We start from the raw sequence: 23636 nt of genomic DNA, 5'->3' as shown, positions 1-23636 counted from the left end.
GATGGCACACCAAGAAACAGACTCTTTAATTATAGAGAATAAACTGATGGTTACCAGAGGGGAGGTGGATGGGGGATGGGTTAAATAGGTGAACTTCTGGGTTCTCTGATAAATTTATGTCGACATTTTAAGAAATGCAGAATTCCTGGGGCGCCTGGGTGGCTTAGTCGGTTAAGCGTCCGACTTTCGCTTAGGTCATGATCTCGCGGTTCGTGGGTTCAAGCCCCGCATCGGGCTCTGTGCTGACTGCCAGCTCAGAGCCTGGAGCCTGTTTCAGTCTGTGACTCCCTCTCTCTCTGACCCTCCCCTGCTCACGCTGTCTCTCTCTCTCCTAGAAATAAATAAAACATTAAAAAAAAAAATTAAAAAAAAAAAAAAAGAAATGCAGAATTCCTTTTCCAAGGGTGCTGCATCAGAAGCATTTCACACTCCTTCTAAGGCACTGGGGCCACATAGGTAAAAGGGCTTAGATCTCCCTTCTCCCTAACATAGACCTCAAGAAGCTACAGCAGTAGGTCCACAGTCTGAACGTCCATCCCTGTGCTTCCTGATGTATACTCTAAAAGCATATTGTTAGTGAATATTGGCCTACATTAGAGGTTCTCAGACATTAACGACATTAAATCAGCACCAGCACCAGCACCTTACAACTCATTAGACAGGCAAACTCTCCAGCCACACCCCAGACCCACTGAATCAAGAATCTCTGTGAAGGAGGCCCAGAAGTCTGTTTTCTAACAAGCCCTGCAGGTGATTCTGATCCACCTCCTAGGTTAAAGCAGTCTGGATGTTAACCGCCAACAAGGATTCTTGCTCAGAAAGGAAACGGCACAGATGAGAAGGGAAGCTTCTCTTGCCCTCTCCCACCCAAATCTTTCTCTTTCTGAACCTGGACAGTCTAGGAAGAGATACAGTGCATCAGTTCCGTGTGGTGGAGGCAGACAGAAAAAGGCAAGGGAGTTTCCTTGAGGAGAAGACCAACTGGAAGGTGAGAAAGGTGAGTTGTGTAAAACAAGATTACATTGCTTCGGGTTACTATTTGCTTCTCTTTCCGTGTAGTTTTCCAGCCTCATCTCCACCCCCTGTTTGAAAAGAAATGGGACCAATAAGCATATTAATGTGGAACACACACACCCATGGTCACCTCAGTGATGGCAGTGGTGATCCTGAAAGCCTTCAAAGAATACAACCGGAGAACAACCTTCTGTACTTGGAGACACGCCTCCAGAGTACTTTGCCAGGTTCTGAGTTTCATTTCGGCTAATGAAAGAGGCTTCATATTAATCACACAAGGTCTATGAATACCGAAGAGACAGCAGTCTACCTTCTCTCTCCAAACACACTGTGCACACATATTTTTGCTACTTGCAAAATGTTCGTAAAATGTACAACATAACAAGAGGAAATCACATTAAATCACTGTAGCCTATAATAAAGTTTTCTTAATTTTTTAAATATTTGTTAATATTTGGGGGTAATTTTTTAAATTTTGTGATCCATTGGGAGGAAATGGTGTTAAGGAAATTAGCCCCCAAAATGGGATTGGCTGGTAAGTCTGCTTTTATATATATTGAGAGAGAAAATGAGGGGAAAAGAGAGAGAGAGAGAGGTCCCCATGCTGTGAAATCAGTTGCACTTTTTTGCTAGCCTACTTGGGGAAAATGCAGAATGACCAAAGTTTCTAGGGAATAAATAATGTTTTGAAATATATTTCACTATTCCCTAATCACAGCAGTGTCTATATTCTCTTGAAAAATCTGAGCCTGAGTGTGTAAGCACACACACATGAGAAGGAGTGAGAACAAAGGTAGATACTCCCATCCCTCCCAAAAGATTTGTAATTTTTTTAAACTTTTTTTAAAAATATTTTTATTTATTTCTAGGAGACAGAGAGAGAGCGTGAGCAGGGGAGGGTCAGAGAGAGAGGGAGACACAGACCCTGAAATAGGCTCCAGCCTCTGAGCTGGCAGTCAGCACAGAGCCCGACGTGGGGCTCGAACCCACGAACCGCGAGATCATGACCTAAGCGAAAGTTGGACGCTTAACCGACTAAGCCATCCAGGCGCCCCAAAAGATTTGTAATTTCTGAGGAGCTCTTGAGCCTGGAGAAAAACAGCAAGAAAATATTTTTCAAGGCTGGATGAGATCCAAGATTCTTTCTTTCCTACCTTTCAGCATTGTGAGAAGCTAATTTGAAGTAAAGGCTGGGCTAAGCAGAAGTGAATATTGAAGAAAAGTTCATTTAGTGGCTTTGAGAGAAACTGTACAGATGGTTATTTTGACTGTTAGCTTTCACAGATTTGGTTTGTATAAATTAGTTGTTATAAGGAAGGCAATTCATCCCATTTGTTTTTGTCACCATTCCCTCCCCATTTCTAAGAGGCTACTACTTCTTTCTGAGGGACAGAGGAGAGAAGTGCCCTCCTTAGAACCTCTGGTCCCAGGAGGCTGCTTAAATGCCTATTTTCAGGAAAACTAGGATGCGGCCTGAGGGTATATGATTAGTGCTCCACTTGGGAATATTATACTCCTGCTGTGGGGGCCACGTCTCCCAGAGAATGAGGAATGGGGGAAACCTATGAGGAGCTTTGTTCTGTGTGCCAGTCAGGTGCTTGCTCTCAAAGCTGGAATAGAGACTAATCTACATCCAGACCTCCCTAATCTAGGGACCTGTATTCCAAGACACCTGACAAGCTATGGCTTCATTGAACAAAGGGAACATTGAGTCCTGGTTGTGTGCTTAGCTGGGTGCTTGGTGATAAAAAAAGGATCCCAGGACTCATGAACTCACTTCTCCATGCTTTACTATGCCTAGAGTCCTCAGACAGTCCCATTTATTCTCTTATACTTCTGTGGCTCCACTCTGAACTTGACAGGAGTTCCTGATCTCACCTAAATCTAAAGGCAGCTGAGACCCTCTGTGGCTCTGAGAAACTCTTTTATTTTAAAGAAGCCACAAGAAAGCTCCAGAGCATGAGGAAGCAAATATGGATTCATTCTAGGGGGTATGGAAGCCCAAGGTAGCATGGTGCACCACCCCACAAATTGAAAGGTAAATGAAAGGAGCTCACACTGTCTAAACCCCAACTTTTAGATTGTGAGTTCCTTAGCTGAGAATTTGGCCATTCTCTGCTGTAATTTTAGCCAGGTTAGGGAGCTGCAGACAGTGATACTTGAGATGTGTTACTATTGTGGGACATGACCATGGGGGTGTGGTGGGCGTCTTGGAACCCTGAGTGTGAGAAACAGATGAAATCTCCACCCTGGTTATATCCAGTGTGTCCTTTTTTCAACATCAGTTTCCCCTTCCCAGTTTTAAAGTTACAAAAACCTCTTAGGATTTTCATGGCTCTTTCACCTATTACTGTCTCAAATGTGTTTTCTCTCAATCACTTGCTGGATTTTTATCACTCACTACTTAAGTCTCTACTTTCCCTCTTATCTTTCTCTTTTTGCCCTCCTTTCAAGATGCTCCCTCTCTCTTTTGTTATTAACCTGTTCATGTACTTAATAACAGTGATAGTGAACACTTGTGCAAGGCCCTGGTCCAGTGTCTCCCCCGAGACTGACACTTTGGTTTGCAAACAAGGTAATTGAAGTGTCTGAAGGTGTTGAGGCTGGTAAGGGGTGGGGCTGGGACTAAACCCAGTAGCTGGGCCTTAGGAACTGTGCTCTTAACCATATTACTCTCAATTGTCTTGTCCCCTTTGGGTCTTAATGAACAGCAGAAGCTTTGTGCCAATTCTATGAAATAGAATTTTATACTACCTGAGAGAAATTTTGAAATAATAAGTGTTGTTTGTCACCTCCTCTATCAACATCCAAATACTGGCACATCCCATATTGTCTAAAGCTTGGCCACTGTTCCCCAAGGATTATCTTCCTCTTGGACTTATGGCTACATTCAGTTAAAGAAAGGGAAGTTTACTTTATGCAGATGCTGCTTGAACCTCTTTTTCTCTCTATCTGCCCACAGCGTCACTGGCTCAAACTACATTTTTCCTTGGCACTGCTTTCCTTAAGTTCCTCTCTAGTCCTGATGCTCTCTTGCCCCACACTCTGTTTTATTTCTTTACTTTGCTCTTCCACTCTTCTGTTAACACAATCCCACAGACCTCCTGTCTTATTAAACATTATCTCATTGTTTGCGAGATCAATCAGGACAGAAGAAATTTCATTCTGGTTATTTGGTGGGTTTTTTTTAAAGCTTATTTATTTTGATAGAGAGAGAGAGAGAGACTGACTGAGACCACGACTGCGAGTGGGAAGGGGCAGAGAAAGAGGAGAAAGAATCTCAAGTAGGCTCCATGCTGTCAGCACAGAGCCTGACACAGCGCTCAATCTCAAGACCTGTGAGATCACGACCTGAGCCAAAATCGAGAGTTGGACGCTTAACCAAGACACCCAGGCACCCCATGCTCCAGCTATTTTGAAATGAAGTCATGCCACAGTAATAAGATGGAAGATTTTGGAAATTCTCACTCACCTTTCACCTTTTTTCTGGTTAATATTTTCTGAATATCATGGATCTCTTTTTGATGCCCGTAACAAATTTTGGAAAATTTTCTAAAATTATTTCCTTACATTTTTCTTCTGCCCTTCTTGTCTTTCTGGGAATCCAATTACACATATATTAGATCATTTAATATTGTCATATTGCTCTTGGATGCTTTGTTCAGTTTTTGTTTTCCACCCATGATGCTTCCTCTTTGAGTTTGCCTGGTTTTTTTATTGACCTATTTTTGTGGTCACTCATACTTTCCTTCACTGTGTTACATGTTACTTTGAGGCTCGACAATGGTATTTTCTGCAGATTTTGTTTTTGGCTTATCTGAGTCTGCCTTACAGTTTTCATCTCTCCTGAAATTACCCATGATTCCTGCATGATGTCTACATATTTCATCAAAGGCTTTAATATATTCATCATAGTTACTCTAAAGTCCTCCTCTCCTAACTCTAACATCTGTGTTGTATCCTAGTCTGGCTGTGATGAGTGCTTTCTCAGTTCAGGTTGATTTTTTTTTTTTTTTGGCCTTTTGATATGCCTCATCATTTTTTATTGAATACCTGACATTATATATGACAGTAGATACTGTACTATGACAGTAGATGCTGTAAGTCTTTTTCATGTTTTTTGGTGAGCACACACTTTCTTGTGCTAGATGTTTAGTATGAGGATTTGTGTAAATCTAGTTAGGATTTGGCATGGGTTTGAAGTTTGTTATTGCTATGGTTACCAAAGTGAGACTGTTAATGCTATCGGTTCCAGAGACCTTGAGTGCCTCCAGTAGAGGTTTTCTTACCTTCACAGTTAGCAAATTGGGCTTGATATCTCCTTGCCATAAGAGGTATCTTTCTTTAGCATGATGGGATATTTAAAGAGATCTATGGCCTCTACCCGTTAGATGCCAGTAATGTGTCTCGAGTTGTGACCACCAAAATTGTCTCTAGACAGTGCCAAATTTCCCCTGGTTAAGTCAATGTAGCCCTCAGCTGAGAAGTACTACTTTAAAGATATTCTGTTTACTTCTTTGTTTGGTTATGGGCCCCCTCTTTTGTGCTATTTCCCAAAGAGACTCTATCTCTTTCATCTCTCCAGCTGTATTGCTCTCCATAAATACCTGTCTATGATCTTAAGGGGCTTTGCACACTTATTCTTGCTCACATTTGGTTTTTAGGAGCTAATTAAACTACTTTATCTTCATAGAGATTTCTATGGGCTCTGGTGAAATCTGCCCCAGATAAACATGAACAGGTCCTGATTTGCTCTTTCCTTGTGCCTGTCTCTATGCAGAATCTATTTTCATTGTTTGACGTGTTATCTCAATTCTCTAATGGTTTCAACACAGGTCATTAATGTTTCATTTGTCTAGCATTTTTCTTGGGGTAGGAGGGTGGCAACAAGCTTTCCAACTCTACACTTCTAAACTGAAATGGGGTCATCCTAGTTAATTTTCATATTTTAGTCACCTCATGTATAATCATTTCAAGCCATTTTCTCCTATGACACTAAGATTATTTGAATAACCAAAGATTATTGTTTTATATAATGTCTCCTAATGTATTTGTCTAACTTTCCTCCATGGTTACTTGCAGATTAAATGTTTCTGGGAGGGACTCTACAGATGTGCCATAGTCCTTAAGTGGCCCACATCTATGACTGCATGAAATTCATGGCCACGGCTCGGTTACTTGGTTATTGTATCTGCTAAATATTTACCTTGAAAAGGTACTTTTTCTCCTTTGCATTTAGGAATAACTCTTTGGGGTAGAACTTTGTTGGCATACAAATACTCTCTTCCCACAGTCTTAGTTATTTTAGCATCTACTGATGATTCTTGCCAGATTTAATTATTGTTATGGTGTCTATAAAATGGTTATTTTCTACCTTTCCTTCTACTTTTTGAGTTAGTCTCTCCAGAAAAGGTTAGTAAGTGTTCAATGTCATTATTGCAAATTCAGAACATTTTTCCCATTCCCTTATTAGCCTCAGAGTATTGGCTGTTACACTTAACTTAGTTCACTTCAATATCATAAAATGAGTATGTAAATGAGTAGTGTATCCATATAGTATCCAGGAACAGAAGAAGCAGATTTTTCTTCCATGTTTCTTTTAGAGCAAGAAAACCTTTTATAGACTCTCCTAGGAGTCTTTCTTTATCTTCTTTCATTGGCCAGAATTGGAGCACATACCTGTGCTAACCAATCAAAGAAGGGAAAATAAGGGGAAAGCGTGATAACTTTGGACAAAAAAATGACCCCCTGCTTAGGACTGGGGTGAGCCAAAACCTCTGGTGTCTTTGTAAAAGAGACAACATGGCTGACAAATCCTGAATTTCTAATGGGAGCTGAGAAGCAAGGCTGGAGCCCATGGCTGGAAAGCAAGGATGTAGGCTATAAGTCTGGAGGACTCTCTTTCTGCCTCACTGTCTTATTCCCAGCACCACCCATCCTGTTATCATGCATGTGTGTATTAGTCAGCAAAATCTTGTTCATCTTATTTCCTTTTACTTTCTCAGAAACATGGATTCTACTTCTGTGCGCTGTGCCCCTAGTCTGCTTATCTGCTCCATCTGCAAGGACTATTTCACAGACCCTGTCACCATTAACTGTGGACATACCTTTTGTACTCCCTGTCTCTGCCTCCTATGGGAAGAAGCCCAGCATCCTGCCCGGTGCCCTGTGTGCAGGACAGTATCTCCACACATAGACTTCAAAGGCATTATTTCTGCTGAGGGACAAGTTCATGCTAAAAAAGAATCAGTTGCTCAGAAGTTACCGAGGTCTGCCAGGCAGGTGTGTTGGATACACCAAGCACTAAAGATTATCTTCTGTCCGGCTGACAAGAGCCTGTTGTGTTTGCAATGCTCCCATTTCCCAGGGCATGCCAGTCACGTACACTGTCCAGTATCACAAGTTGCTGAGCACTGCAGGGTAAGTACTGCCTCTGAATGCATGTGAAATAGAGAGGACTTCATATCTGATAGGCAATGAGCAAAAATGATTTTTTCTTCTCTTATGCCTTAAACAAGTAGCATTTCCAAACACCATCTGACCTGCACTGTTCTAAAACCTAGGGATACAACACTGAAGAAACTAAAAAAAAATCCTTGCTCCTCTGAAGTTTAAATTCTGTTAGGCTGAGGGAGAGGAATGATGATGACTTAAAGAGGGTGCTGGTGCTTCAGTGTAACTGACAGGGTGGATAATCTCTCCTGGCAGTGACGGTCATTGGCTACTTCTGCTATTATGACAATGAGCCTCCTCTCACAATAACAGATTTAGAAACCATATGTTCTAATCATGCCATAGAAAACCTATCATTGAATAGGTTTTGAAATGGCTCTCCTTTCAAAATTAATATGAATTAAGATTCATTTCTGAAAATTTTTCATGTTACATATAATATCAGTACTAGATTCCTCAGATAATGGATTGCATTTTCCAAATTCAAGAACTCTACTTTTGGTCAGTTTCCCAGTTATGACTAATAGTGTTCCCAAGGAAATTCACTGACATCTCTGCTATCTTTACTTTGTGTTTTTCCCATGTCTATCCCCTTAACACTTTTTGAGTTATCTGAAAATTAGTATATTTGTTTTTCTATTGCTCAAATGTGTTCTTTTACAGGAGAAACTTATGATGCAAATGAAGTCTATTTGGAAAAACAGACAGAGAAATCAGAGAAATATAAACAAAGAGTATGACTTGCTTAGAGTATGGCAGGTAAGTGTGAAACCCTGTTGCCCTTGGAACCAGCTTGGGACAGATACTATGGTAACTGACAATGGGAGAACCTAAGTTAAATCATAATGTTTCCTGACCAGATGAATCAAAAAAGAGGCTGAAGAAGTTCTATACATATAAGAACTGCATAGAAATAAGGACCTTCAGTGCAGGATTTCACATTGAGTCTATTGTATAATTAAAAGGCTTTCCTTGATTTTTCTGGACAAAGCAATATGTATCACTAATACATCATCAGGGACAAGAAAATGCACTGTCACAAGGAAAAACACAATGATCAGAAGAATGGAAGTAAATACAGAGTTTCATAGGAACTTAGTAAACTTTGAATGTTAACAAAAGCTTCTCAAACAAGTATAAAATCAATGTGATGCTCCTATGTTAGTAGAATTTAATTTCCTGGATATTGATGGAAAAGAATTCTGAGGGACAAGAAAACTAAAGATGAGACAAACCAGGTAACCCATGGAATTGTTTGAGACCTGGGTGCTTGTCTTACTGATTAGTACATAGGGTATGAGGCAGAAGGTGGTGAGAAGTGTGGTTGGAAATGTAATCATGGCCAGGTCAAGAATGCACATGCCTAGTTAAGGACGTTTGACTGTGTCATTTATTGATTCACAACGTGGAATTGAGAACCTGATCTAAAGAAAATGACATGTTTATTTTCAAATAACTTGAGCAGTACGAAAGGAGACCTATAAAAATGCAATATTAGAGAATAGTAATTCACTAAATAGAATCTGCACATGGTTCTGTGAGAGTGCCAAAGAGTAATAAGAACATTAGGTTAATTGTTTAGGATGGATTGGTGATGAATCATTCATTCATATAAGGACCTATGGTATGTTGCTCACCGTTCTAGGCCAACAAAGAGATTCAGAAATGGACATAAAGAGAAACAAATCATGGACCTCTGGAGTTTATTATCTAGTGAGAGAACTCAAACCAGAAACTTAAGAAGTAAAATTTAAGATGCATGACCTTTATGAAGTACTTGGAATAAAATGACAGCAGCAAATGGGTACAAAGAAAGCAAGCTTGAGGGATGTGGTGATTATAGAACACCCATTGCCAAGATTACACCTGGGCGGAGATCTGAGGAGTTGTTAGGAAGTGGTGGGAGATTATCACCTAAGAATGCAGCTCTGGATCAGAGGAGACAGAAGAGATTATTAAAAGAAGTGATTAGCAAATCGGATCAAATGTGGAATCAAGTTGAAGTACTATAAGAATGAATAATATTATTTCAATTTAGTAAAAATAGGCTCTTGGTGAGTTGGGCTGTGTAGTTGAGGAAACAGTAGGAGACAGACAAAAGGGGAGACTCACTGCTTGGATGAGTAATTGAAAATTGCATCTGTGGGCACAGTGATTTGATCACATTTGTTCAATAAGTCTAGCTTTGATGGCAATAAAAGTGTTAGCGTAGAAGCTGGATACTTAGTTTTGACATTTCCAAAATAATTTGGTAAATGGGCAAATGACAAAAGCTGTGTGAAAAGAAAGGGAAAGAGAGTGTGAAAAAGTGGCTGAATAAGAAAGTAAAATGGAGACCAGCCCACAGAACAAGGGAGAGAGACACAGAGACATGTAGGCAAGGTGAGAATTGATATTGTGGGATAGTAATGTAGACCAGTAATCTCTCTGAGGAGACAAGACAGAGGGACCAGTAAACAGGAGGTGGGGTGTAGTCCTGGGTAGTAAGAGGCAGGCAGAGCCCATCACTGGTGGAAAAGACTGTAAGAGATAGAGGTAATTTAGAAAGATCACATGTGACGTCCTCTGTTTTCCTGAGGAAGCAAATTGTTGCTTTTTGCTGAGAGCAGATAGTAAGTTTGTAAGTACAAGCATTGAAAAGAATGGATTAGGATTTTCAGATTGCTATGAATCTGATGAACCAACAAAAGTTGATCTTAAGTTTTTATTTTTACATGAAAATATGCAAGTTTGAGGGTAAGTAGTTGGAAGCAATGGCGCAGGCAAATAAATAATGAAAAAGAAGAAAAGGAAGGAGGGAGAAAGGTAGGAAAGAAGCCAAATATGTGGTTCTTTAGAAGGAGAAAGACATAAAGATGTATGTAGTACTTCTGTGATCTGAATATTTGCTTCTTCCCACAACTTGTATGTTCAAACTCTGACCCCCAAGGTGGTGGTAATAAGAGTGGGGGCTTTTGAGAGGTGATAAGGTCATGAGGCCACAGTCCTCAGGAATGGGACTAGTGCTCATCTAAAAGAGACCCTGGAAATCTCCCTTGTCCCATCTGCCATTTAAGAATACAATGAAACAATGGCTATCTAGGAAGTAGACTCTCAGCAGATACCAAATCTGCCAGCATCAATCATCGACTTCCCAGCACATAGAACTGTGAGAAATAGTTTCTGTGTTCATTAGGTACCCAGTCTATGGCATTTATTTTTAAAGCAGCCCAAACAGATTAAGACCAGAACATTGTTCATTGTCTGCAGACCATAGATAATGAGAGAAGAGTAAAACTGTCCAGATACATGATCTAACTAAACCAATGTCACTTCAGGGTTTTGTAAATCTAAGGATGGTGATGATCAAGGCTGAATATCCTAAGGTGTACCAATACCTCCACAAAGAAAAGCAAAAACATTTAGAGAGCCTGGCAATTGAAGGCAAGATGATTTTTCATCGACTACGCAGAAATGTAGCTAGAATGCTTCAAATGGGGAAGCTTTTGAAAAGAATGTATGAGGAGCTGAAAGAAATGTGCCTCAAAGCAGATGTGTACCTGCTCCAGGTAAGGACTGAGGAAGGATGTCAGGGTGCTGAACACCAGCCTGGTTGGAAATCATTTATATCCACTGAAGTCTGTATCCGCTTAGACCTCCATTATCTTTCTGCTTCCAAAGTCCAAATTCTGTCTCCTCTGATGGTAGACTTTGCTACTCCAGTATAACCTGGAGGTCCAGGGTCACATCCACCCTATACAGGAAAGGGAAAACTATATAGAAAACTTGAGGAACAGATCCAGAAAGAAATCTTCTTCTCACTTTTTCTATTAAACTTAGAGTTTCTAAACAACTGCAACAGAGTAGCTTTTGAATACATAGTTCAGTTTTGTATCTGGAGTTGTCAGTATGTGGGAGGTGCCCATTCTTTCTATTTTGAAATTGTAAATTTAGAGCCCACACACCCTCATAAAAACTTTGAAGAAACCCTTCATAAATCTGTAGATTACAACCAACAGAGCCATTGTATACTCTAAGAACCTCTTCTGCTTTAAATTTTATCATGATCATGATTTTATCAACTGTATGTAAATGTAAGACTAAGTCTTTTCTTTTTAAGGATAAGGAAAAGGGCAAATGATTTTACTCAAGGAAGAAAGTGGGGATCTAGAATTTTCCAGCCCAGTCTCAGAGCTTCAGACCAGCTAAACAGGGGAATATCTTGTGTTCAAAGCTAAGCCTTCTTCTCTTACTCTTTACAGGATTTGGGAGACATCATGAAAAGGTAAATTTGCCATTCCATCCAAGTCATGGTATTGGTGACAGTAGTCCGGTTATTTCTGCTGAGATGGATCCACACCTTTTTAGAAGTTTCTTTCTGTCCTCATTTATTCATTGTTTAAGACCCTTCTCGGTTTTATATTGACCACCCTTAGATAAAAGTGAGGGTTGAAGTGGGACATGGTTTCAGCTGCAAGGCTTAATGCAGAAGTTGTCAAGGATAACTATTTTTCCTGCCTCTAATTTTCAAAATCCTAGTTATTTGAGGATTATTCTACATATTCTGTGGGAAAAGCAAATAAGCTCAGAGGGGTGCCTGGGTGGCTCAGTCCATTAAGGGTCTGAGTTTGGCTTAGGTCATGATCTCGCAGTTAGTGGGTTTGAGCCCCGCATTGGGCTCTGTGCTGATAGCTCAGAGCCTGGAGCCTGCTTTGGACTCTGTGTCTCCCTCTCTGTCTGCCCTCCCTCTACTTGTACTCTGTCTATTTCTCTCAAAAATAAATATTAAAAATTAAAAATAAAAACAAGTTCAGAGAGGCAACAGGTGGAAGGATGATGAGAATAGAGGGAAAAAGAAAGAAAAATCTACAGAGATTAGGCTGTATATATTAGGCTCTATTAAGCTATATTTGACACCTACTGGATACCAGGAATTAAATGAGAACAGCTGTGTGGATCCCGTAGGGAAGAGTAAGGGAGGAAACACACATTTGTGAGTGATCTGAGATTGAAGTAATAAGAGCATGGTAGCTCTTCATAAAACATAAGAACAACTACAATATTCCTCAGTTGGGGGAGTTAAATTCTGACCTTTTGCACCTAATTGTGAGGATTCCGATGTGGCATCTCCAAGGGATCACTTATGATACGACTGGACAGGTCAGTAAGTGGCTCTTTTACTTTGCAGGAGTCAGTTAGTGCAGGTGCACTTGCCTCAGCCTGTGGACCCACAGCTCAGCGCATGGACAATCACTGGGATGTCTGAAAGGCTTAACAACTTCCGAGGTAAGAGGTGGCACCCTGGTGAGACCCCACTATTTCCTACAGGAAGAGATACACCTGGAGAACCTCTCCTCATTGCTCTATTAGTCTTTGCAGAGAACGGGGAAGCAGATAAATATGCAAACCTTTGTAACTAACCATATTTTATTGTTCACAAATAAAAGATACCTGAAGCCAGTCAAAACAACTGAATGTAACAGTTTCCTTATATGATAATTTCCAATGAATTTTAAAAAATGAAAGCACTCTTTCTCATTGCCATGTAGTATTCCATGGTATAGATAAACCACATCTTCTTGATCCATTCATCTGTTGATGGACACTTAGGCTCTTTCCATGTTTTAGCTATTGTGGAGAGTGCTGCTATGAACATTGGGGTACGTGGGGGGGAGGGGGGATGGACATAGAGGAGGACACTTATGGGGATGAGCACTGAGTGTTATGTAGAAACTAATTTGACAATAAACTATTTGTAAAAAAAAAATCACTTAATATATGTAAAATATATTAAAAATAAACTATAGTTTTTCTTTAAAAAAAAATGAAAGCACTTGGCATATAAATATTTATTTCTGAGGGGGGAGCAACCAGAGGAAGGGCAGAGAAGGAGAGAGAGAATTCCAAGTGGCGTTCCATGCTTTCAGCTTCGTGTCAGCACAGAGCCTGACATGGGGCTCGATCTTGCCAACCATAAGATGATGACCTGAACCCTAATCAGGAGTCGAACGCTTAACCAACTGAGTCTCCCACGGCACCCTGAAAGCATTTGACATGGAAAATTGCATATTCATTCTGTGTATTTTATTTTATTTTATTTTTATATTTTTAATTTATTTCTAGGAGAGAGAGAGACAGCGTGAGCAGGGGAGGGTCAGAGAGAGAGGGAGTGACAGACTCTGAAACAGGCTCCAGGCTCTGAGCTGGCAGTCAGCACAGAGCCCGACGCGGGGCTCGAACCCACGAACCACGAGATCATGACCTAAGTGAAAGTCAGACGCTTAACCGACTAAGCCACCCAGGCGCCCCTCATTCTGTGTATTTTAATTTGAAGTTCTTAATTGTGGTTATATGTAAATGTTCAGATTCCTAGAAGCACCTTAAATTATTAAATGTTTATCTAAAAATTTAATTTAGGGAATGTATTTGAAAAATCACAAAGTTTAGAAAGGGATGAGAATAGGTTTATAAACAACAGGTATGACCAGAAAACACATGGAGCACATGATTTGCTGTGTGGAGGGTCCCTAAGGCAGAAGCGGCCAGTGAGCCTGGCTCACAGGAGGAGCAGGCCTGGGATGTTATAGGTTGAATTCTGAGTCCGTGATGCCTGAGTTAGAAATTCAGAGAGTGAAAGCCCTTCTTTAAAAAAAAAAAAGGCTAATATGGAGTTCCAGTTTCTTTTACCTTTACCTTTGCTCGTTTACATGTTACATCCTTGTGTTTGGGCAAAGGGATCACTATTTAAGAATAATAGCATTTTTAAAATTATAATACTACTTATTTTTATAAGAATATATTTTTAAATGATATATAGTATTTATTACTGTTACTATATTTTATTTTGTGCTAGTTGATTAATGAGAAGGCTTGAGTGAGTGAAGGAGTTTCTCAGAAATTACTTGGCATCTGTCAGCAGGCTCCCAAATTTTCATTGAGTTGGCGAGAATAAAACCAGAGCCTGCCATCCTACATGTTTAAGTATTCTCAGAACTATCATTCATCTAGTTGTATGAATAGAGATTTACTTGCTTAGGCGAGAAGTCCCTTCTCCCAAGCGTGTCTTTTGGATACACACCCTGTATAGTCACTTGTGATAAAAGAATGTTCTGGAGCAGTCAGTGTAGACTCTGCCATGAAAACCCACTGTTACATGTTCCAGAATTTTATGAGGAATTGCTCAAGGGTAAGTACCTTGAAACTGGGCATGGTGGGGTGGGAGTGTTTCCAGCAAACAAACCAGTTTTGTTTGGTTTTAGAGAGTTGGTTGTTGAGTATTTGCTAGAACACTACTGCACTTGTCCTACAGAAATTTTAAACCCTGTTCTTTGATTTTGCTCATTTTACTGAAGTGTATATTACATTCGACTATAACGTAAGGAATTATCATGTGCCTCTGTTTGAAGACCTGAGACATTTAGAATGCCGTCCCGACCATCAAGATTTGCCCCACAGTTCTGCAAGTTCACAGTATACGCCTTCATGGGGAGCTCAGACTTTCACCTCTGGCAAACATTACTGGGAGGTGGATGTGGGAAACTCTCAGAATTGGATTATAGGACTTTGCAAGGAATCCTGGATGAAACGCAATGATATGCTGCTCAACTCTGAGGGTATCTTTTTACTTATGTGTGTCAGTGTGGATGACCATTGCCGTCTCTTCTCTGCCTCCCCACCACTGCGCCACTACATTCAAAGACCCCACGGCTTGGTAGGGGTGTTTTTAGACTATGAATTTGGTATAGTAAGCTTTGTTAATGTTGCCAACAGTTCCCTCATTTGTAATTTCCTCTCCTGCTCCTTCTCCTCCCCTCTCAGACCTTTTGTTTGCTATGGACCCAAATGATCAGGAACAGCTCACAAACCTGACCAAGGTCTTGGCAATTTTAATAGCTGGGGAGTGTCCTATCCTGGCGACTTCTTGAATGGGGAAAATCACTGATACCTCATGATATTGAACTTCATTTTACCTTCAGGAGATACATTTGTATTTTTTAAAGTGGTGACACTGTGAAGGATGTGCATTTGTCTTTACTATTTTATTGAAATAAAAGTAATCTTTTATTATATTCTGTGGGATATGTTCACTTCTTGTTTGCTATCTGAGCTTGCTAGAGGTGAAAGAATGCATCAGTGTGGAAACTAGCTAAATGGATGAACACAAAGCATAGAGGATTCTCCTTCCAGACACTTCTTGTCAAAACCCAATGTCATGTGGAATTTTCTTCTTCCTAAATTCATCTGGCTAATTCCATGCTGCATTTGTTCTCAGTTTACTGGACTAGATTAGGTCACATTATAACAAAGCCTCAACGACAGCTAATACCTTCCCTTTGTAAAACTCAGAACAGAAATTGGGTCTTTTACGGCAAATCACAAGAAGGGACGGCCAACGTGACTCTTGTTCATAGCACGTTCTAAGAATGAAACACTCAGGCTGGGGACATGAGAGACAAAACAATATTTGGATAAATAAAAGAATGTGTCAGGGCACTTGGGTGGGTCAGTCGGTTGAGCATTGGACTTTGGCTCAGGTCATGATCTCACAATTTATGAGTTCAAGCCCCATATCGGGCTCGCTGCTGTCTGCACAGAACTCACTTCAGATCCTCTGTCTCTCTCTCCCTGCCCCTCCCCCACTTGCATTCGCCCAAAAATAAAACATTAAAAAGGAATGTATCAAAAAGTTTTAAAAGGGGGCGCCTGGGTGGCTTAGTCGGTTAAGCGTCCGACTTTCGCTTAGGTCACGTACTCGCGGTTCGTGGGTTCGAGCCCCGCGTCGGGCTCTGTGCTGACTGCCAGCTCAGAGCCTGGAGCCTGTTTCAGTCTATGACTCCCTCTCTCTCTGACCCTCCCCTGCTCACGCTGTCTCTCTCTCTCTCTCTCTCCTAGAAATAAAACATTTAAAAAAAAATTTTAAAAGAAAACCAACAAAGGTTATGATAATGTACACAGTAAGACAGGAGGTGCTGAGAAATATTGTTGAATAAAGAAATGAATTATGTTACTGTTCAGATCTTGGGTCACAAATTCCTTTTAACTGAAAAGAAAAATAGAGATTGTATACAATTTGATGGTCTAGTGTTGCTGTACGTCGTTCTCCGTAATGAGCACAAAGTTCCAGGAATATAGACAATTTTTACCAGACTGATACTAGTATAGACAATAAGACCTAGATGCTTGGATACTGCAGTATTGTTAAAGAAATTACATATAGTCAAAATATACATATTTACATTTGGGGGATGTATAAACCTCAATAAACCTCATTTCTCAACCATATGAAGTATCAAATGGCCGACAGTCGAATTTCACTTGAAAAAAGGCTTCAGTCTTCAATCTTAGAAGTTTGCAAAGTAATCGGACAGTAATGTCAAATTCTCTAGGGATGTGATATGAAATGATGACTATAGCTAACATGACTGCACGATATATGGGATAGTAGTTAGGATTTACTCTCTTAAGACTTCTCATCACAAGGAAAAAGGGTTTTATTTTCTTTTGTGTAAAGAAAAGATCAATTGCCATCTCTCTCCCTTCCTTTCTCCTTCCTGAGTAGGGAATATCTGGCACTTAAATTCACTTCTGTGAAGATGTAGTAGTGAAGAAACTATCGTAGATTTTCAGAGTTGCCTAGGCATTACTTAAAGCAATCTGATGACGCCCCCATCTCTTGGAAGTTTCCAAGAATTGCTGCACACTTAACAGTTTTGTGTTGATCTCTGATGTTAGTCACAATAGAATAAATCCTCCACAGTCAGTCTCATCCAGAAATGACAAATAGAAACTCAGAACAGAGTACCAAAAATAAGGACTTTTATGTGAGGACTTTGAGGCATTAAAAGTAGACTGTGAAATGAGATGAGTTAACACTTGAATAATTACTCATAATGGGAGTAAGTGTTAAGAATTCTTTTTCCTCTTCCCTGTCATTGACTGGACGGAGGGAAGATCCACTTCTCTGAATGCCACAGCAGGCACATATGGCAAAAGCCCCAAAAGAAACACCCCCTTTCTAGCTCAAGGTCCAGGTAGAGAAGTCCCTTATACCTCAAAGTGTGGGGGAAAAAATCCTTTTCTTTTTCCTTTTTCTCACCCAGCCTTGATGCAAGGTCCGTCCCAGTCACAAAACTGCAATGGGTGGCGACAGGGAAAGGGCAGAAGTGGCAGCAGAGGACATGGCACCTTTGCCCCAGGAGAGAACCCTTTTTTTCTAGCCAGAGGGAATGGGGACAGTGCAGTGCAGGGGTGAAATCCCCTTTACTGTTCTCTTCTTTGTTGCTGCATTGACTTGAGGACATGTACAGGGCCTGTCAGGGCCATGGGATTAACTCTGGGAGAGTCTCTGGCTTTGCAGGCTTGCTTTTAAACTGTGTAAGTAGGAACCAGAGACTTCTAATGTGGACTGGATGTCCCCCACTGCTGGCACAGTCCCCTCTTGTGTATTCTACCAGGTCTCCCTAAAGTTGGATTGTCCTCTCAGATGGAGATAGCCCTGAGTGTGCATGGGTACTGCTTTATTAGCTCTTTGGGGAGGTTTTTTTCCTGACCCGCAGTATTTTCCTCACAAGCATTCACTGATCTGCACCCAGCTGTGGACTCCAGCTGTGGGGCCCTCCGCGACCCTCTAGGACGCTCCCTCTGTGCAGCTCCACCCTCAGCAGTACTGTCCTGGGAACTCCAACCACCTTGACATTCTTGACTTTCCAACCATCTCCTCAGTTCAGGAAGACCATGGGGCTCTCTGAGCTCCTCCTCCCTGTGCCGCATCTGGAAACGTCTAGGCAGCGAAATGGGACCATCTTTGGGGTCTTCTCATTTGTTCCCTGTGTTTACTCTCCCCTGCTATGCATCATGAAATATTTGAGAAATGTTGTTTTATACCACATTTAGGGGGTTTTTTCTTGTCTTGAGGTAGAAATGCAAATCCCATCCCTGCTACTCCATCTTTTATTAAAATCCAAGCCAAAGGAGGAATTTAGTAAACTACAGATTCACATTCTTTGATAGATACAGAGTTATTGATTCTCTTTTATTTTTAGCTTAATTGAATTCCATTGTATCAGTGTGCCTTTCATTGAATTTATTCATTTCCTCCTGGCTGTCGGATTTGTTAACATTGGTCTTTGATAGATACTTGTTTTGCTAAATAATCTGTGTATACCAGGTTTGGGTGGTGTTGGGGTGAAGGGCTTCCACCTGAGTTTCTGGAGACAAGGCTCTCACCTTTTGTTGTACTGCAAGGAGTGGACCTCACTAACAAGTGGTATGGGATGAGTGCCCCTCCATCACCCTCCATGGCAAGAAGTACCCAGTGGAAAGAGAAGCTCTTCTGACTGGTTCTAAGTGCAGATATGACTCAAAAGAGGAGGGAACCCATGGGCTTTGGGGAAAATTTCTCAGTGATGGGCCAAGAAAGAAGAGAGGGTCAGGGAATTCCAGGATCATAGTCACAATGGTCCATCCTGGCTCTGCTTTGCGATGATCTCAGGTTTAGATCTTTTCGCTTGGAGCTGAGGATCCTTGCCTTTAGTTTCCTCCCACCTACCCTTTGTGTGTCCACTCTTTTAGAAGTGGCCAACCAGGACTGCCAGGCACTGTCTAACATAAGAGCCTTCCTGATTTCCTTTGACCCCTTCCCATTCCTGGTGATGCACAAACACTGCCCTTTGCACAAAGAACCTTGAATGCCTCTCCCTGAGATCACTGGTTTCTCTTCACTGTACTCTAAGTACCAGAAGCCAGATGTCTGTAGGCACTGTCCCTTCGAGGACAAATACAGCCAAAGCCTTAAAAACTCTCAGTGTCAGTCACCTTATCTCTCTGCACTATCAGACATTCCTTTCCCCACTGTGTGGGGCTGAAGAATCCATCTTCATGGCCCCCAATCCAGCACAGTGCTGGGCTCTGTGGGTGGCTAGGGCTTCAGGGAGGTGCAATTCCTGGTCCCAAGGGAGTCAGGGAGAATACACTGGACTAACAGAAACTGAGGCTAGAACAGGAGGAAATGTTTTTTAAAAAGTGATTGAGGGGCTCTGGGTGGCTCAGTCAGTTAAGCTTCTGACTCTTGATTTTGGCTCAGGTCATGATCTTGCCATTCCTGGGATCAAGCTCCTCATCGGGCTGTAAGCTGACAACACAGAGCCTACTTGGGATTCTCCTCTCCCTCTCTCTCTTTGATCCTCCCCTACCAGCTCTCTCTCGCTCTCTCTCTGAATAAATAAACATAAAAGAAAATAAGTGATTGAAAAGTTGGAGGATGGGAGCTAACTCCTCCATCTTCCCTGCTGTAGTTTCCTACGTGTTTGGCAAGGGAAGGCAAAGCTGGGAAGCTCAGCGTCTATATTGTACCATGTTTACCTGCAGCACCCTTGAAGGACCAGGTGCTCCTGTGGCTCCAGGCTGAAGTTGTGTCCGCACCAGGGCACCTCCCTCTCCCCAGTGTGTGGCGCTCCAGGAGCTGCACATGCAGGTGCAGATTATCTTTTCAGATGAATGTTTTGATTTTCTTCAGACAAATACACAGAAGTGTAATTGCGGTGTCACGTGGTAGTTCTATGTTTAATTGTTTGAGGAACCTCCATACTGTTTTCCACAGTAGCTGTACCACTTTAACATTCCCACCAGCAGTGCACAGGGTTTCTTTTTCTCCATATTCTCCCCATCACATTATTTCTTGTCTTTTTGATGATGGCCACTCTAATAGATGTGAGGTGCTATTACATCGTGACTTTAGTTTGTATTTCCTTGATGTTTAGTGATGTTGAGCATCATTTTGTATACGTCTTCTTTGGGAAAATGTCTATTCAGATCTTTTGTCCACCTTTTAAAAAGTTTTTTAAGTTTATTTATTTTTGAGAGACAAAGAATAGGGGAGGGGCAGAGAGAGAGGGAGAGAGAAAACCCCAAGCTGGCTCTGAGCTATCAGCAAAGAGCCCAGTGCAGGGCTTGAACTCATGATTTGTGAGATCATGACCTGACCCAAAACCAAGAGTTGGGTGATGAACCAACTGAGCTACCCACACACTCCTCTTCTGCCCATTTTTAGAGCATAGTTTGTTTTTTTGCTATTGAGTTGCATGTGTTCTTTATATATTTTGAACATTAGCCCAGTCTCAGATATATTGTTTTTAAATATTTTCTCCCATTCAGTACATTGCCTTTTCATTTTATCTATAGTTTCCTTTGCTGTGCAGACCTTTCAGTTTGACGTAGTCTCATTCGTTTTCTTTTGCTTTGTTGCATTTGCTTTTGGTGTCAGATCTAAAAAATTGTTTCTGAGACCGAGGTCAGGGTGCTTATTGGCTATGTTTTCTTCTAGTTTAATGGCTGCAGGTCTTATGATCAAGTCCTCTATCCACTTTGTGTTTATGTTTGTGCATGGTGTAAGATAGTGGTACAGTTTCATTCTTTTGCATGTGGCTGTCCAGTTTTCCCAGCACCATTCACTGACAAGACCATTTTTTCTTTATATTCTTGGCTCCTTTGTTGTAACTTAGTTGACATTGCATGGGTGGGTTTATTTCCATGCTCTCTGTTCTGTTCTGTTGACCTCTGTGTCTATTTTCATCTCCTTGCCATCCTACTTTCATTACCATAGCTTTGTAATAGTTTGAAATCAGGGAGCTGGATGACGTTAGCTTTATTCTTCATTCTCAAGATTGATTTGGTTATCCAAGGTCTTTTGTGGCTCCACATAAATTTTATTATTTGTTTCTATGAAAAATGCCATTGGAATTTGGATAGTTATTGCATTGAATTTGTAGACTGTTCTGGGTAGCATGGACACTTCAACAATATTCTTCAAATCTATAAGCATGGATCCTCTTTCCATTTATTTCTGTCTTCCTCAATTTCTTTCACCACCAGCTTATAGTTTTCAGCGTACAGAGTTTTCACCACCTGACTTAAATTTATTCCTAGGTATTTTATTCCTTTTGATGCATTGTAAATGAGATCATTTTCCTAATTTCTCTTTCTGATACTTTATCATTACTGTATAGAAACTACAGAATTGTCTTTTAAATTTATTTATTTACTTTGAGAGGCAGAGAGAGAGCACAAGTGGGGGAAGGGTAGTGAGAGAGGGAGAGACAGAGAATCCCAAGCAGACTCTGCACTGTCAGCGCACAGTTAGACATGGGGCTCAAATCCACAAAACCATGAGATCATGACCTAAACCAAAACCAAGAACTGGATACTTAACCAACTAAGCCACCAAAAATGACCAAGAAAGTTAACAGAATTTTGATACTAATTTTATATCCTGCAACTTCACTGAATTTATTAGTTCTAACAGATTTTTAGTAGAGTCTTCAGAGTTTCCTATCTGTAATATCATTTGCAAAAAATGACACTTTCTCTTTTTTTTGCTTTCTAATTTAGGTACATTTCATTGATCTTTCTTGCATAATTGCTGTGACTAGGACTTCCAATACTCTGTGGAATAAAAGGGGGGAGGGTGGGTGTTCTTGTCTTGATCTTAGAAGATAATCTTTCGGCTTTTCACCATTGAGTATGTTACCAGATTCAGCCTTCATATATGGCCTTTATTGTATTGAGGTACATTCCCTCTATACCTGATTTGTTATGAGTTTTTATCATGATTAGATGTTGAATTTTGTCACATGCTTTCTCTCCATCTATTGAGATGGCCGTATGATTTTTATCTTCAGTTTGTTAATGTGATATATCACATTGATGATTTGTGGAATAATGGGCTACCCTTGTATCTCTGGAATAAATGCCACCTGATCGTAGTGTATGGTCCTTTTAATGGATTGCTGAATTCAGTTTGCTAATATTTTGTAATAGGTTTTTGCATCTATGTTAAACACAGATATTTGCTTGTATTTTTTTTTCTTGTGGCATCTTGTCTGGTTTTGATATCAAGGTAATACTGGCCTCCTCATAAAATGAGTTGGGGAGAATTCTCTCCTCTATAATATTTAGGGAGAGGTAGAGGAACATTATTATTAGTTTTTCTTTAAATATTTGGTAGAAATCACAATGGAAACCATGGTCTCTCTGGTCCTGGACTTTTGTTTGTTGGGAGGTTTTTGATTATTGTTTCAATCTATTTACTAATAATTCAGAAAGGATTAATCTAGTAAAATGGCATTGATATTTTCTATTATGATTCTGACTTGGTAGGTTGTATGTTTCTAAGAATTTATCTACTTCAAGGTTCAAGGTTATCATATTTGTTGGCATATAGTTGTTAATATTATAAATTAAACTCATTTCTTACTTCTCTCCTCATTATTCTCATCTGGAAAATATAAATCATTTCTCCTTAATCTGCTTACAATTATTGTAAGGACTGAAAGAGTAATTGTTTTGAACTACTGCCATTCATGAAATTAATTTTTTCTAAAATTTTTTTTAATGTTTTTATTTCTTTCTCGGAGAGAGAGAAAGAGACAGCGTGAGCAGGGGAGGGTCAGAGCGAGAGGGAGTCACAGACTGAAACAGGCTCCAGGCTCTGAGCTGGCAGTCAGCACAGAGCCCGACGCGGGGCCCGAACCCACGAACCGCGAGATCATGACCTAAGCGAAAGTCGGACGCTTAACCGACTAAGCCACCCAGGCGCCCCTCATGAAATTAATTTAAACTCCTGCCTACACATAGAATACTTTCTATGAGTGTTAGGTGTTTTTGTATGATGTATTCTCACAGATATTTTCATGAATTATTGTTAAATATTAAGAACTGATCAATTCTTTTTAATGTCAAGGAAGTGAAAAGATATAACGTTGAATAAAAACAGCATCAATCTCTAAGAGAGATTTTTATTTAAAGAAAATAGAAACAAATGTATACACTTGTAATTGTCAATCCTTTAAAAATAGTCAATGTGTTTGATAAAGGAAGACATTGAAGGCTGTCAAGCAGGCACTTAGCTGAGCTTTCTTGAGTATTGGCATTACTGACACTTGTGGTCAGTTTCTGACATATCCCTCCTCATCAGGGTGCAGAACATAGAAAGGGTCAGAGAGGAAGAGAAGGAATGTGAGAGGAAACTGCAAATGAAGCAGCAATTGGCCACATTCACAAAGCTCACCATGCCACGCTCCTAATCCAGGAACACCCCCACATGGCCCAGAGGCCTTTCTACATATTGAGGAGACAGCAGGGAGGAGCTAAAGAGAAGACACTGGTTGTCTTCTTTGATACAAAAGAGTAGAAAA

General features: G+C 40.6%; 1 protein-coding gene across 1 annotated transcript; it reads left to right on the top strand.

Annotated features, from left to right (window-relative positions):
* The first annotated feature begins 7023 nt into the window (after window positions 1–7023).
* LOC120246240 (tripartite motif-containing protein 77-like) lies at window positions 7024–15292 on the top strand. Its single transcript, XM_039253683.1, has 6 exons — window positions 7024–7434; window positions 8131–8226; window positions 10785–11015; window positions 11709–11731; window positions 12635–12732; window positions 14799–15292. The coding sequence occupies exons 1-6, from the start codon at window positions 7024–7026 to the stop codon at window positions 15290–15292; spliced, it is 1353 nt and encodes a 450-aa protein (XP_039109614.1).
* Window positions 15293–23636: the final 8344 nt, after the last annotated feature.

Source organism: Hyaena hyaena, unplaced genomic scaffold (assembly GCF_003009895.1).
Source record: "Hyaena hyaena isolate Hyena2069 unplaced genomic scaffold, ASM300989v1 scaffold_462, whole genome shotgun sequence".
Classification (NCBI taxonomy): domain Eukaryota; kingdom Metazoa; phylum Chordata; class Mammalia; order Carnivora; family Hyaenidae; genus Hyaena; species Hyaena hyaena.
The sequence above is the reverse complement of the archived record's forward strand: the minus strand, read 5'-3'. Positions and strand labels throughout refer to the sequence as shown.

What these genes read in the sequence shown, in the direction of transcription:
- LOC120246240 (XM_039253683.1), top strand. Translation starts at nt 7,024, where the DNA reads ATGGATTCTACTTCTGTGCGCTGTGCCCCTAGTCTGCTTATCTGCTCC. An exon ending in AAGTTGCTGAGCACTGCAGG is followed by an intron (nt 7,435 to 8,130) that starts GTAAGTACTGCC and finishes GTTCTTTTACAG; the next exon opens with GAGAAACTTATGATGCAAAT. An exon ending in CAGATGTGTACCTGCTCCAG is followed by an intron (nt 11,016 to 11,708) that starts GTAAGGACTGAG and finishes TACTCTTTACAG; the next exon opens with GATTTGGGAGACATCATGAA.